The sequence below is a fragment of the Rhinichthys klamathensis genome, unplaced genomic scaffold, assembly GCF_029890125.1.
Source record: "Rhinichthys klamathensis goyatoka isolate OS25496 unplaced genomic scaffold, OSU_Roscu_1.1 h1tg000988l_1, whole genome shotgun sequence".
NCBI lineage: Eukaryota > Metazoa > Chordata > Actinopteri > Cypriniformes > Leuciscidae > Rhinichthys > Rhinichthys klamathensis.
This window is the reverse complement of record NW_026607291.1, coordinates 90170-106724: the sequence shown is the minus strand read 5'-3', so window position 1 is coordinate 106724 and position 16555 is coordinate 90170. Positions and strand designations below refer to the sequence as shown.

The 16555-nt window shown below is 40.4% G+C and overlaps 1 protein-coding gene across 1 annotated transcript in view; it reads right to left on the bottom strand.

Annotated features, from left to right (window-relative positions):
* Positions 1-6577: 6577 nt before the first annotated feature.
* Positions 6578-16555, bottom strand: part of zbbx (zinc finger, B-box domain containing) — a 73811-nt gene continuing 63833 nt past the window's right edge. The window contains exon 18 of the mRNA XM_056244480.1: positions 6578-6873. Within this exon, the coding sequence (XP_056100455.1) occupies positions 6632-6873 (242 nt within the window). The 3' untranslated portion in view covers positions 6578-6631. The remainder of the gene's footprint in view (positions 6874-16555) is intronic.

Genomic DNA, 16555 nt, shown 5'->3' with positions numbered 1-16555 from the left:
CTCTGGCTTAGGCTCCGAAGAACAAACCTTAAGTGTGTGTGCAGCCGGCTCGCCTTATATACCCGTATGTCCGGGGGCGTGGCCAATTCCGTTTGCCTTTTCTGAATGGGTCAGAGGTGTTCGGGGCTCTCGAGAGCGATCGGTATTTTGACACAAAGTCAAAAGTGACCGACCGAAAGGGAACTCAAAATATTTAAATAAAAGCTAAATCAAAATATTAATAAACACTATAATTGTTTATACATAATATTAAAATATCACTGATACCTACAAATGTAGTTTATCATTTATTTACAGTATAGTATTATAATTTAATATATAATATATTTACAGTTGCACCCATAATTGTTACAGAATCTATAATTTTCTTGTGAAGTCCAAACATCTGAGAATTGACTGAAAAGATGTGATTCACAGTCGAATAATCATGGACACAGATTTTATAGAGTTATACAGTTTTATTGAACGTTTTTGTCACGTGATGATGATGATGATGACGACGAGGCAAGGCATAGGCAGGTCTTTATGATGTGAAAGGGCAAAGAAATATTTTAGTCTCTGCACTCTAATCAAATAATTACTGGCATTGATCATGTGACTCTGCACTGACGGTCATATCTTCATTGAAGCACAAAATTCTCTTTGGATCATCTCAAATCATGCTGGAGAAGAATATGGTCATCACCAGGTTTTGTTCAAGTCAGCTCCATTGTTGCTGTCATTAAAGCAAAACAAATGCATCCTAATTTTTCATTTCAGCTTCAAACTGTTCTTTCTTTATGCAAAATATAATTTCTTTTTGGATTTTGGAGTGAAATAACCAGGACATTTATTTTCAGATTTCAAGAGATTCACCCACACACACATGCTCTTGCTGCCCTGACATGAAAAAAAACATGAGTGAAAGAGTGACAGATATTCCTGTTCTTGTTTGTGCAAATTTTCACAGAAAGTAAGAGAGAACATAAGAGGTAAGAGTAAAGGTGTACTTTGTGTGGCAGTGTGCATGTCGAGCACAGAGCTCTGGCCAGTCTGAAAGTACGTTGATGTAAGGGATGTTTATACCCCTGTACACACACACACACAAATACTCTGTGTTCAGTAGGCCTTATAATCCCGTTACAGCACCATACAGCACACTACGCAACAAAAGCAAAGCAGCAGTCAGCCTCCAGCAGAGATTTGTCTGTCTAATCGTGCACAAACAAGTACACAAATACACATACACAACCGAGGCTCACAGATAAGGCCGTTTTACAGGCAATTCTTGAGCCATGGCGGAAATACAAAACACTTTCCAAAAATATGCCACAGCCTTTAGACATGCTAATATTACATTACACGCATAATGTTAACAGGAAAGGTAAAGCAACACTGCTGGAGGACCAATGTGTACCATCTATACCATCATTACAGCAACAAACACACAAATAAATCTTAAATTATTGCTCAGAGCAAGCTGTCATGGTTTATAACTAATGCTTAAACAAACGCTTGTAGCAATCTTGATATTTAAGAACATGGATGATGTTGGCAATAGAGGGGGAGGTATTTGGTAAATCTTGCTCATAGATTCCTACCAAGAAAACATTTTAGGGTGTTTTATTGTAGACTACCTTTTAACATACACTTGTTAAACAAACATACATACATACACTTAACAGTTGTTGTTGTTGTTGTTTTTTTGTTAACTTTCTGTTCATCAAAGAATCCTGACAGAAAAGTATTGTCACGGTGTGGGTTCATGTCTTGTTCCTGTCTGTCTTGTGTTCCCCCCATTATTGTGTATTTGGTTTAGTCCTGTCTAGTTTTCCCGCTCCTCGTTTGTGTTCATGTTTTCCACCTGTGTGTTCTTAGTTAATTGCCCAGCTGTGTCTTGTTTCACTCACCCGGTCCTCTGTATTTAAGCCCTGTGTTTTAGTTCAGTCCTTGTGAGTTCTTAATGTTGTAATGGTTGCTGTTTCCGTGTTCCTGGTCTGAGTTTCTTTTGTTAATAAATGTGCTTGCAATTGGATTCACTTCTCGCTTCATTCTTCCCGCATCGTTACAAGTATCACTTTCCACAAACATTAAGCAGTGCAACTATTTTCAACATCAGCAAATCAGCATATTAGAGTGATTTCTGAATGATTTTTAGCTTTGCCTTCTTCACTGGAATAAAATTATATTTCAATTTTTTTTTCCGTTTTTAACTGTATTAGTATTTCATAATATTACTGTTTTCACTGAATTTTTGATTAAATAAATGCAGCCTTGGTGAACAGAAGAAACGTCTTTCAAAAACATTTAAAAACCCTACTGACCCCAAACTTTTCAATGGTAGTGCACGTCATTATGCTTTACCATTACATTTTGTTATGTTTTTATTTGGCTGCCAATCATCCAACTGAAACAACTTAGAAAATACAACTTTCCAAAAGAATTATGGTTATAAAAACATTATGAAAAATACACAAAGATGTCCACTCAAGGTATCTGTATGTCATTACTAAATTGCTGAATCTCTTTTAAAAGCGAATGAGAAAAAAAACATAGCAGAGATATCGGCAGTAATCTTTGAAGAGAAGATGAAATCTGGCTAGATTTAGCTAGATTTTCATGTGTGTGCGCATGAGAGGTGCACCTCTGCGGTGGGTCTCAGCAGTTGTGTTAGTGTAAGCGTATAAGTGTGTCTGACTCTGTTCACCTACGGGATGTGAATGAATGCTGAAATAAGCAAATTAATCAAGGCTGAACGCATGTGCTGGGCTAGAGAGGGTTTTTTAATGAGTGTGCAGACTGAACACTAATGAGCTGACTCTAATATGGGGATCTAATGAGCGAGATGCCACAGTAGCAGGTACCCAGCGCATGGTGTGTGCTGTTTTGCGGGACACGTGCATCTCTGAATCTCTCATCATACACACAGGCGGTTAGGCACATAAGTGTGTGCTAGGGAAAAATCAAAACATATTAATGTTTTAGGTAACACATTAAAAGGCCTTTCATAAATCATTCATTAAAGTTATTAACAAACATTCTTACTGATGCATGTACATTCAATATTTGCAGTAAATGAATCAAAAGTGACAGTAAAGTCATTAATAATTTTACTATTATAATTTTATTTTAAATAAATGCTGAACTTAATATTCATGAAAGAATCCTGAAAAAATGTATCATAGTTTCCACAAAAATTAAGCAGCACAACTGTTCCCTTTCAGGGGAACTCGCACTGCGTCGATACGACACTTTGGGGAATGCCCCCAGCGTAGAGCGTCTGAAGTATGAACGAAACTAATCCAATCCTGATTGGTGCTGCGTCATGACGTAACATGTGATGGCATAGACGGAAGCTACAAAGGGACGCCGGCACACAACAGAGTTCGCTTTTTGCTCTTCAGCCGGCCACTGTGTACAACTGTCTGTCATATTTTATGTTGTTTGTCCTGTGGGAACTTGAATTGTTACCATAAGCACAGCTGAAAGCGTGTGTCTTCCTGCCCCCGTTAAACTTCGGGAGGTGACACACGTGATCGGTGTGTGATACTGTTTGGATGCGAGGCATGCATAGTCAGCTCTTGAGGGTGCTGGCTGTGTTCATTGAGAAATATCTCGAAGCGTACAGCAAAAGAAAAAGACGTGCGCTTCCGGGTGTTTCAGCCTCGCGCCTATTGACTTTCTTCTCGAGGGAAGAAAGCCGATATGTATTTTGAATGGCTCTTATCTCGCGTTGTCGAGGCAACGTAGATCACGAGACCGGTGTACAGTATAAATATTATCCGGCTTTGAGGAGTTAGATATTTTTATTCAGCCTATCATTCAGACTGGGTTTCACTTGTCTGGTGTTTATGGGTGCATTCAATTCTGATGAATTAAAATGGTGGAATATTATCTGACTTTGAGTTAAATATTTTAATTCAGCCTACCATTCAGACCATGTTTCACTTGTCTGTTTATTATGGCTGCATTTAATTCTGATGAATCAGGTGCGCAGCTTGCCTTCACCTTTGGCCGAGAAGGCTCATTCAACCAGAGGCATGGCATTGTGGCATAGTGGGTACTCGTTTCCCAAAGTGTCGTATCGACGCAGTGCGAGTTCCCTCGAAAGGGAACGTCTCGGGTTACGACTGTAACCCTTGTTCCCTGAGAAGGGAATGAGACACTGCGTCCCTTCGCTATGCCTCCCCCTGCCTTTGAGCGACTTGCTTCATCGCAGAAGCTAACTCTGTTGTGTGCCGGCGTCCCTTTGTAGCTTCCGTGTATGCCGTCACTGCCGTCATGCTGCAGCACCAAATGATGTTTTATAAACAAAGTTCGGGAGGAACACGTTCAAACAATCATTCCAATCAACTTGTCATTAAACAATTACCATGTCTACCCCATCAGCACGAGAGGAAGTATATATATATTCACTCTGTCAACTCACCTAACATTCCTTGATAGTTTCAGCATCCCTCCACCACCCCGACTCCTCACTCTTGGCTTATTCTTTCACAGCCAGGAATACGGGGGGAGTACTCTGGGTTCGGGCCGAATACCTAACCCGGAACCCTCTCCTCGGACAGCACACCAAATACGCATTTATTCTATCTATGTAAGTGCGAACTGGATTGGATTGGATTATTTTCATTCATACTTCAGACGCGCTTCACTGGGGGCATTCCCCAAAGTGTTGTACCTTCTCAGGGAACAAGGATTACCGTCCTAACCCGAGATGGTTTCATATTTCATACCCAAGATCAGCATATTAGAATGATTTCTGAAGGATCATGTCAAACTGAAGACTGGAGTAATGATGCTGAAAATTCAGCTTTGCCATCACAGGAATAAATTACATTTTAAAGTGCCCCTATTATGCTATTTTAAAGGCTCCTAATTCTGTTTTGGAGGTTTCAACAACAGGTTTGCATACATCAAAAGTAAAAAAACAGGATGAATTTTCTCATAATATACATTGCACATCACCACATTTTTCAATGATTCTCAAACAACTCGATGGATGATTCAGTCTCTCTAAATCCCTCCTTTCCGAGAGCTACTCTGCTCTGATTGGCCAGACGGCCCAGTCTGTTGTCATTGGTCTACCGCACACAGCGCCTGCCGGAAGCTACACGCCATTACCATAACTGAACATCAGCTCTGTCTGGACACTTCCTAAAGCTCAGTGATTGAACTGTAAAGACAGTAACAATGACACCAATTTTACAATATCAATCAGAGTGCGAGTCCGATGATGAAACATTGGAAGAACTAGTTATTCAACCAGAACCTCCATCGCAAGGACGACTTCAGCAGGACATTTCTTAGTGATACCCTACTCAGTTTGAGGTACATTATGAGATGTTGCAACTGTAATTCCTCCCATCAGCATTAACAAGAGTATGTCCATCAACAAACTGATGTTTATATTTCTAATTTATTGCAGTGTACATGCAGGAACTATAAAAATAACGGTGCATATGTTTGCGGAGCACTAATGTGAATGACTGATGTAACAAACGTTTGTAAAACAAATCTTGCTCCATCCTTTATCTTTACTCAAAGTAGTAAGAATGACAGACATTCTGCATTAATAGACACAGTTTTAGGTAATAGTGGCCCACAGCTGCTTAGCAGAAGTATTTCAGTAAGACACTCACAGTAATAACGTGAGTTAGCCGGTTAGCATCACATGAGCAAGCTAGTCCAAATAAACTAAGCACTGACCCATCTTTCTAGAGCAAGCGTTTTGCGAATCCCGCATTGAACTCTGAGATTTGAGAAGCAGTTGTCAGTAAAACGACCTGTTGTGAGCTGGTCAATTTGTTCGCGGGCAGTAGGATTCGAATGAAAAACGACTCGTACTGGCGGTTCAGAGTCAATTCTTTCTTTTGGGAGACAATAACTATTTATCTTTCGTGCACTTTCGACGTTACAACTTTGCAGAACGTTTACATTCACAAACAGCTATATTACACACAGCATGAGAGGGAATATTCGAAAAACCATAATAGGGGCACATTAAAATACATTCAAATTAAAAAAACACTGCAATATTTCACAATATTACTGTACTGTATTTTTAATTGGTGAGCATAAGCCTTAAAAACATTGGTGAGCTTTAAAAACATTAAACAAATCTAATAGTATATATAAAATGTATTTTATTATGTACAGTATATAATATTTAAAATGATATAGTTGTTATTATAAAGTGTTACCATATTGTACCATATTTTACTGCAGTTCTTATGAAAAGGATATGGATTTGAGTACATATCAGAAATAAATTTGTTTTTTACTCAGTAACAAACAGCAGTAAGTTTCAGAATTCATATACACATTTTTTAACATTTTATTTTTGCACAATGCAGCATTTGAAAGCCCTTAACAATTAGTGACAGTTTCCAATATAACAATAAAAAAAGAAAAATCTTATATTTGAACATATGTCTGGAGGTGTTATTCTAATAATCTGCACCCAATAATGGCTATTAATGGCTATAAAGGCCGTTTTATAGACTAACTACACAGCTACAGATCTATCTTTTATATCTTCTTGTCCTTTATTTATACGGTATTACACTGAATTTTTTAATAATTGTTAAAAAAAATGTAAATAATCAAAATCCTTAATTTGAGTAACTGCAGTCCAGACAAGTCTTAGTCACTAAGTCTCCTCACCCTGATCTAATGGTGTAGTGCTCATATTTCTGAACTCTTCTTCAAGGCAGGCCAGAGCCAGGCAATCCTCCTCATCCTCATCAGAGTCCTGGAGATCGAGGTGCTCCACAGTCTGGACCTCCCTGATCTCCTGGGCGACACGAGACAGTGGGCGGTTTGACGAGCCAGGCCGACTAGGCTCGATGCTCGGGGGCCGAAAAGAGATGGGAGAACATCTGCTTTTGGTGCCTAAAATGAATAATAAGACATTGATGAGAATATAAGAAGACATGTAAGAAAAACAATAAGAAAACGGCTGCAAACACACCCTCTGTTTTGAGGAATCATTCATGTCTGTGGCCCAACCAGGGGTGAGTTTCTAGTACAACGACATAACTTGCTGCTTAACTACCATAGTACGATGCATCATTGAAGAAATCAACTAGCTAGTCACGACTGTTTCCCGAAACCGTTTTGTTGCAAATTTGTTGTTCAACCACTTTGGTTAATAGTGTAACGCTGGTGGTGGAGTAATAACTACTTTTAATGGATCCGTTGGAGATCTTATTAATGCTAGATGTTTTGCTATAAATTAGGGACATGGCATCTGAGGGCTAATTCTCATTTTACTCAGTTATTTAGCTTTATTTCCAAATTCAATCATAGGCTCGTTCTCATGCGCACTCTTCAAAAACGGTACTTTACGCATCACGGCACAGAGACAGCACTCATAAAGATAATAAACGATATTCGCTTAAATACTGATACAGGCAAATTATCAGTACTGGTACTACTCGACTTCAGTGATGCATTTGACACTGTCGATCACGACATACTTCTTGACAAGTTGGAAAACTGGGTGGGGCTCTCTGGGATAGTCCTAAAATGGTTCAGGTCATACTTAGAAGGGAGAGGTTATTATGTGAGTATAGGAGACCATAGGTCTGAGTGGACATCCATGACATGCAGAGTCCCTCAAGGCTCAATTCTTGCACCACTCCTATTCAACCTGTACATGCTCCCAATGAGCCAAATAATGAGAAAGAACCAAATTGCTTGCCACAGCTATGCAGACGGCACACAGCTCTACTTAGCCCTATCGGCTAACGACTACAGCCCCATTGACTCTCTGTGCCAATGCATTGATGAAGTAAACAGTTGGATGTGCCAAAACTTTCTTCAGCTAAACAAAGACAAAACTGAAGTCATTGTGTTTGGAAACAAAGATGAAGTTCTCAAGGTGAATGCATACCTTGACGCTAGGGGTCTAACAACTAAAAATCAAGTCAGGAATCTTGGTGTCTCTAGGGTCAGACCTTTTAATATTTTATACCATTTAATATTTACACTCTTTTGCGCATGCGCGAGCAGTCGGTGTTTGTGTTTGAAAGCTCCGTCGAATCAATTCATTAATCCTTGATTTTCTTCTTTACCACTCATTTATAAACAAGCACTTTCTATTTTTATATCATGGGAACTTATCCTCGATACTATTCCTTATAAAAAACAATCGGATTGCTTTGATATCGCTACTTAGACCCAACTTTGCGAATCTCGGCTACTAGCCTTTAGTCCGCTAGCATTTCACGCGTGGCCTCGCGCCTATTGACCGTCTGATTTTACACCCGTTTCACTGAAAGGATACAGGTTATATCCGGCATTTCAGTCCTAAATTACTAGTGATATTGGTAGTATAACTACTAATCTACTGTTCATCTGTTATGGCGAACATATCAGATGTGTGTCTAACGTTACCTCTGAGTGCAGGTGAGGACACATTCGAACTGATTTCGGTACGATTGGAGCTTGATTCGGTGGAGAAACAGATCCGTGGTCTGCTAGAGAGGCAAGCCGAGCTGCGGGATCGGCGATCAGCGCTTGAAACGTCACGCGCCGATGCACACAAGTCAGTGGTTAGTAACTTTTTGACTCCGACTTCGTCTACTCCGTGCGTTTCTCTGCCCAGGAGGACGCGATCATCTCTGGCATCATTCACTCCGGCACCAACCCAACACCATGGACCCTGGGTGATCCCACAGCGGAAGACACGAGCCAGGACCAGAGCAAGAACCTCTCCGCCCCTCCCGGTCTTCGAGATCTCCACCCGGAACCGCTTCTCCCCTCTTCGCGAGTCGGAACGCGACGACGCCGTGATCATCGGCACTTCCATGGTCCGTCATGTCCGTGCTACCTCGGGTAAGGGTAAGGTGCGCACTCACTGCCTTCCTGGTGCTCGTGTTCTTGATGTCGCCGCACAGGTTCCCGAGATCCTGAACGGTGAAGAGCGCGTCGGAGCTGTGGTGCTTCACGCTGGAACAAACGACATCAGGCTGCGGCAGACGGAGGTTCTGAAGAAGGACTACAGGAGCCTGATCGAGACGGTACGCAGCACAGCGCCTGAGGCAACGATCATCGTGTCTGGACCGCTTCCCACGTACCGACAAGGACAGGAAAGGTTCAGTAGATTATTTGCACTAAATGAATGGTTAATGTCATTGTGTAATGAACAAAAACTGCTCTTTGTAAATAATTGGAATCTGTTCTGGGAGCGACCTAGGCTCTACCGTGCTGATGGCCTGCACCCCAGCAGAATCGGAGCGGCTGTTCTGTCGGACAACATCTCCAAGACGTTACACACCGTATGACTAGAAAATCTAATTCCAAATCACAGTCTTTGCTGTGCCAATTTAATTGATATAAGTAGTGTAGAACATTATATAGAAACTGTGTCTATTCCTCGTTTAGTGAGGCCAAATAATAAATCCACTGTAGGATCTAGGAAAAATCTTATTGTAATTAAACCTGAAAATCTAAATATCAGTGAACAAAAACAATTTCTAAAACTAGGTCTTCTAAACATTAGATCGCTCACACCTAAGGCGGTTATTGTAAATGAAATGGTCACAGATAATAGCTTCGATGTACTTTGCCTTACTGAAACCTGGCTTAAACCAAACGAGTATTTCGGTCTAAATGAGTCTACCCCGCCAGGATACTGTTATAAGCATGAGCCCCGTCTGATCGGTCGTGGCGGCGGTGTTGCAACAATCTATAGAGATATTATTAATGTTACTCAGAAAACAGGTCACAGGTTTAACTCGTTTGAAGTACTTGTGCTAAACGTTACGCTCTTAGATGTAAGAAATAAATCCCTATTATCTCTAGCCTTGGCTACTGTATATAGACCTCCAGGACCATATGCTGATTTCCTAAAAGAGTTTGCAGACTTTCTCTCAGATCTATTGGTCAATGCCGATAAAGCAATAATTGTTGGAGATTTTAACATACACGTAGATAACACAAACGATGCGTTAGGGACTGCGTTTACAGATTTATTAAACTCCTTTGGGGTCAAGCAGAATGTCAGTGGTCCCACTCATCGTCTAAATCATACACTAGATTTAATTATATCATATGGAACCAATCTAACCGATATAGATATTATACCGCAAAGTGACGATCTCACCGATCATCACATGGTAACTTGTATAATACGCACTGCTGAAATTTGTCATGTTGCGCCACGTTATAGACCAGGCAGAACAATCCTTCCGACCACTATAGATAGATTCTCAAATAGCTTACCTGATCTATCTCAGCTGCTCAGAGAACCCAAACAAACAGATGAACTAGAGGAAATGACTAGCAGTTTGAGCACCATTTTCTCTAGTACATTAGATATTGTTGCACCAATTAGATCAAAAAAGGTTAGAGAGAAAAGTAAAGCACCATGGTACAACAGTGCTACGCATGCTATCAAGAGAGAAACTCGTAACCTAGAGCGTAAATGGAAACAAACTAATTTAGAGGTCTTTAGAATCGCGTGGAAAGACAGTATGTCATGTTATAAAAAAGCTCTAAAAGCAGCCAGGGCAGAGCATCTCCGCAAACTAATAGAAAATAACCAAAATAATCCAAGGTTTTTATTTAACACCGTGGCTAGACTAACAAATAAACAGACATCACCCGAGCAAATTATTCCGTTACAGTATAGCTGTAATGATTTTATGAACTACTTCAATGAGAAAATAGAAAGCATCCGAAACACAATTGTAAATCTACAATCCTCTATGGTGTCTTATGATTCAGCCTCAATTATCGCCCCTCAAGAACAACTACACCGCTTTACAACTATAGGACAGGAAGAGCTAAATAAACTTATCATTGCATCTAAACCTACAACATGTTTATTAGATCCAATACCAACTAAATTTCTGAAAGAAGTGTTACCTGTAGTGGAAGAGCCTCTTCTTAATATTATTAACTCGTCTTTATCTTTAGGTCATGTTCCAAAAATATTCAAGCTGGCAGTAATAAAACCTCTCATTAAGAAACTGCAATTAGATCCAAATAACTTAGCAAATTACAGACCGATTTCAAATCTTCCATTTATGTCTAAAATACTAGAAAAGACTGTGTCCGCTCAATTGTGCTCTTTCATGCAAGAAAATGAGATATATGAAAAATTTCAGTCAGGATTCAGACCGCATCATAGCACAGAAACTGCGCTAGTTAAAATTACAAATGATTTACTTTTAGCTTCTGACCAAGGCTGTATCTCAATATTAGTTCTACTCGATCTTAGTGCTGCGTTTGACACTATCGATCATAAAATACTCTTGGATCGACTACAAATCTACACTGGTGTTCAGGGACAGGCATTAAGCTGGTTCAGATCGTATTTATCAGACCGTTACAATTTTGTTTGTTTAAATGGGGAAAAATCGAAGATAACGTCAGTAGACTATGGAGTGCCGCAAGGATCGGTGTTAGGCCCTCTGCTATTCTCAATATATATGCTGCCACTTGGTAATATTATAAGAAAACATGGAATTAATTTCCACTGTTATGCTGATGACACTCATCACGGCCAGATGAAAACACTAACTCATCAAAATTGACAGAGTGTCTTAAAGATATAAAATGCTGGATGACGCATAATTTCCTGCTACTAAATCCAGATAAAACGGAGGTATTACTTGTTGGTCCAAAAAACTATCCACAAAACCACTTACAATACAACTTTAATATAGAAGGATGTCCTGTTACTTTATCCTCTACGGTAAAAGACCTGGGAGTTATACTAGACCACAACTTGTCTTTCGAAAATCATATTTCATATGTTACAAGAACAGCCTTTTTCCATCTTAGAAACATTGCTAAATTACGTAACATGCTATCTGTTTCCGATGCAGAAAAGTTAGTTCATGCATTCATGACCTCGAGACTAGATTACTGTAATGCTTTATTAGCCGGTTGTCCTGCATCCTCAATAAACAAGCTACAGTTAGTGCAAAATGCAGCCGCTAGAGTTCTTACTAGGTCAAGAAAATATGATCATATAACACCAATTTTATCATCTCTACACTGGTTACCTATCAAGTTCCGTATCAATTACAAAGTACTATTACTGACCTATAAAGCCCTAAATGGTTTAGCAGCTCCTGTGTATTTAATGGACCTTCTATCGCCCTACAATCCATCGCGTTCTTTAAGATCACTAAATTCGAGGCTTCTAGTCATTCCTAGGATATCTAAGTCCACTAAAGGAGGGAGGGCGTTCTCACATTTAGCTCCTAAACTCTGGAATAGCCTTCCTGATATTGTTCGAGGCTCTGACTCGCTGTCCCAGTTTAAAACTAGATTAAAGACGCATCTCTTTAGCCAAGCATTTACATAATGCTTACCTTTTATAATACTGCTGAATCAGATCAAATGCATTTAATACTATAAAACTTGAAGAGACTGTAGGTTATCTGTATAGGTTGCATAGTATTTGCAGTCATTACGTTCCTGTGTATATTGCGTGAATGACGGGTGGTTGGGCAGATATTGTGTTGCGGTAGGTAGTATGCCATACGGAACCGTTGTCCACTGAAACTGCCTATTCACGCACCAGTGGGGCTCGACAGCCTTAGTCAACGGGTTGGCGCGTATGGTTGGGTTGCGGAGAGATTGTGAGATTGTGGTTAGGTCTCAGCAGCAGGAGGGACGTAGAGGTCAGTAAGCTGGGCTGAGTTGAGTGGGGGACGGAGGGGGGTGATTTTGGGACGCAAGAGTCACTGTCTTCATGTTTTGTCATTTACGCCTGTGTTATGGAAATCATCATTATGAACAGCAGCTACGCTAATTATTTTCCCTTTGCTTTTCTGCTGTTATCTCGGGACGCGAGTCCCAAGAAAATGGCGTTTGTCAGCTCCAGTTTGTATCCAGCCTCTCACTGAGACTTCAGATGCTCCAATCACAAAGCCTATGAAGTGACGACTCAACACGGGCGATATGGACTCTCTATGGTGGACGGCACTGATCCTCAACAACTCGTCTTAAGACCGGCGTGCATACTTGGACTTCCAAAAAATACTCTAAATGTTCCGATCCAATCTGACTTGTAATGCTGCCCGAATCATGCACTGTTCCTTCGTTGGCCAGAGGAGAACTGGCCCCCCGACTGAGCCTGGTTTCTCCCAAGGTTTTTTTCTCCATTCTGTCACCTGATGGAGTTTTGGTTCCTTGCCACTGTTGCCTTGGCTTTTGGCTTGCTTAGTTGGGGACATTTAATATTCAATAATATTATTGATCTGCCTTACTTAAGGTGGACGTTGACGCAATTTCTTTTAGAAACAAACTTTGTTATATTGTTTTCATGTTATCACTGTGAAGCGCTTTGATACAATCTGTATTGTAAAAAGCGCTATATAAATAAAGGTGACTTGACTTGACTTGACCTTAGTTTCGGTAGTCATGTCAAATCAATAACTAAATCAGCATACTATCATCTGAAAAATATTGCAAGAATTAGATGCTTTGTTTCCAGTCAAGACTTAGAGAAACTTGTGCATCACCAGCAGGGTGGATTACTGTAATGGACTCCTCACTGGCCTTCCTAAAAAGACCATAAGACAGTTGCAGCTCACACAGAACGCTGCTGCCAGGATTCTGAGCAGAACCAGAAAATATGAACATATCACACCAGTCCTCAGGTCTCTACACTGGCTCCCAGTTACATTTAGGATTGATTTTAAAGTATTATTACAGGTATATAAATCATTCAATGGGCTAGGACCTCAATACATTGCAGATATGCTCACTAAATATAAACCCAACAGATCACTCAGATCATTACCCCCAATTTCCACCAACTGCGGAACGGCTGCGGATCCGCTCAGGAACGGTGGCGGAGTCAAGAGGTTTCCATTAAAGTCAATGTGTGCATTTTCACTGACTGTGGAACGGCTGCGTTCCGACTCCGTCCCAGCTCCGGCGACCGCAGCCCTACGGAGAAGATACGCAGAGTTTCTATTTTTGCCGGATGCCGGAGAGCGCCGCAGGAAGTCGAGCACAGAAACTAAATAAACATCCGGTAATTTCCAAAATAAAAATATAGTTTTCCCTCTTCCAACAAGAACAATAGTTAACTTTATTTACACAGCCTACTACTTTCCCAATACATTCAAAAAGGAACCCAAATAAACATTTAGCATTTTATAAGTTGATTATATTTAATTATAAATATTGTACTAGAATCACAATAATCTCCACAAAAAAGGGAGATCAGCAGGTCAGCACAGAGTTGTTTCCCCTGTACTCCTCTGGATGGAAACAAACGTTTTGTGGTTCTGTTTATAGAAACTACATCCTGTTATATCGCACAATCAAACGTAAATTCGCGAGATATCGTGTGTCCTCGTGACTTCAGCTGTCAGTCATGGCTGCAGCCGTTCCGCAACAAATCCGTATCTGGTAGGTATTGAAGGACGGCGGAGCACGGATCCGACACGCAGCGGAGTCGATCCGCAGCCGTTCTGCAGTTGGTGGAAATCCGGGGTAAGGATCACATCAGCTAGAAATACCAAGGGTTCACTCTAAGCATAGAGTCTGCTTTTAGCTATTATGTCAGCCGCAGCTGGAACCAGCTTCCAGAGGAGATCAGATTGGCTCCTACAGTAGTCACATTCAAATCCAGACTCAAAACACATCTGTTTAGCTGTGCATTTACTGAATGAGCACTGTGCCACTGTTCGTCCGACTGTTTTTACTGTACTTTATTTTATTTTTTTATTCTAAACTCTTTTAATTATTCTTATTTATTTTGATTACTTTAATTTCTCCTATGTAAAGCACTTTGAATTACATTACCATTGTGTATGAAATGTGCTATATAAATAAACTTGCCTTGCCTTGCCTACTTTAAATCACTTGTGACAAAATGACGAACTAAAAGACGTAAATTACATTTGTATGTATTTGAAATTGTGTGTATTTGAAATAAAAGATATAGATTGTACTGAATGTCATCTTGCTTATTTTGCTCAAGGTAGGATTTATTAAGTCCACATGTCATGCAAACAAGAAACTTGTCACATGTCTGTCCGGTCTTGTGTTGCACATGGGTGTTTGTTATGTTGAGCCATGTGCTCTCGTCATTGTTTGACCCCTCCCTCTTGTTATCTGATTATTGGTTTATTTGCTCCACCTGTCTGTCTCGTTACCCTCCTTGTTTGCCTCCCTATTTAGTCTTCCTGTGTTTGCTGTCCTGTGCTCGTTCGTTGTTTTTGTTACGTTGTGCCTTGCCTTGCCTTGCCTTGCCTTGCCTTGCCTTGCCTTGCCTTGCCTTGCCTTGCCTTGCCTTGCCTTGCCCTGCCCTGCCCTGCCCTGCCCTGCCCTGCCCTGCCCTGCCCTATGTAGTTTTGGTTTGTTTATTTTATGTTTTTGTCTTCATTAAACACTTCTTTCGCTCTGCACTGGAATCCACGGAATTATTCCCACACGCATCGTGACAAAACTCTGCTTCTGACCACAGCTGTAGTTCCAACCACAGAACTTTGCGATGCTGTTTGCAAATGTTCATTGGAACTATAGTTTCGGGAATCACCGACTCATTGAACTATGCTGATAACGACGGAACTTGCGACCATAGTTGGCTAACGATGCTTTCGGGAAACGCACCCCAGGATGAGTTACACATCGAAATGTAATAATTACAGTTAGTAATATATTCAGTAATCTGTCAGTTCAGATTCCTAAACCCAAGTATGAGTAACAGTAATAATAATAGTTGTCTAGCAAATACTAATAATTGTGGTTAGCGAGAAAAGGAGAGAGGTTAAAGCGAGTGACAAAAAAGCAGACATGGGAAGACAGCGATGGGATGGGCGGCTTAAGTTAGCCGGGTCAGAATTATTTACTGCCTTGCGCTGGCCTAATCAGCTTCAATCAAACAGAGCTTTAAATGCTCTCTGATCCAGCATATCACAATAAAACACACTTTTCTCTCTTCTATGTGACTTTTTCAATATATTCCCTAGCTTCCTCTTGTCTTGGGTGATCTTTCACTTGCTGATAGTCAACTAAACAGTTGTACAAGTTCATATTTTAGTGGAAATCTTGTAATCGCATAATTGTTTGATAAATAGAAAGTTCAGGAGAAAAGCATTTATTTGAAATAGAAATCTTTTGTATTATTATAAATGTTGTAAGACTTGAGAAATGATAAAATGCGGAGCAGTCTGGTTGAGGAACGACCACTCCCTGTGAAGACAGGATGTTTCAGGTCAGGATATTAACATTTGAACTCTCTCTTGTGAAATTAGCATCACCATTCGAGATGCTCAGTAACATCCTAATCTACATCTCCTTCCCTTGACCCCCTCTTCCCCCGTCCCTTCTCCCTCTCATGCTGAGATCACCAAAATTCACCCAAAAATCGATATTGTTTAATGTGAACAATTATCATACAACACTATACATGTCTGTTATCATTTGAAATGTCTCAGTCCGACTGGTACAATGGTCTCATCCCCAAAGAAGTAAACCAAAAGGTAATAAAGTTTTTAAGAGTTTAGAGATATTGCTTACAGAGGAGGGTGGGTCTTTCATGCAAATAGCATCCTCCCCTCAAAAGGTGTAAACTCTGGAGACAGTGATTAATGCA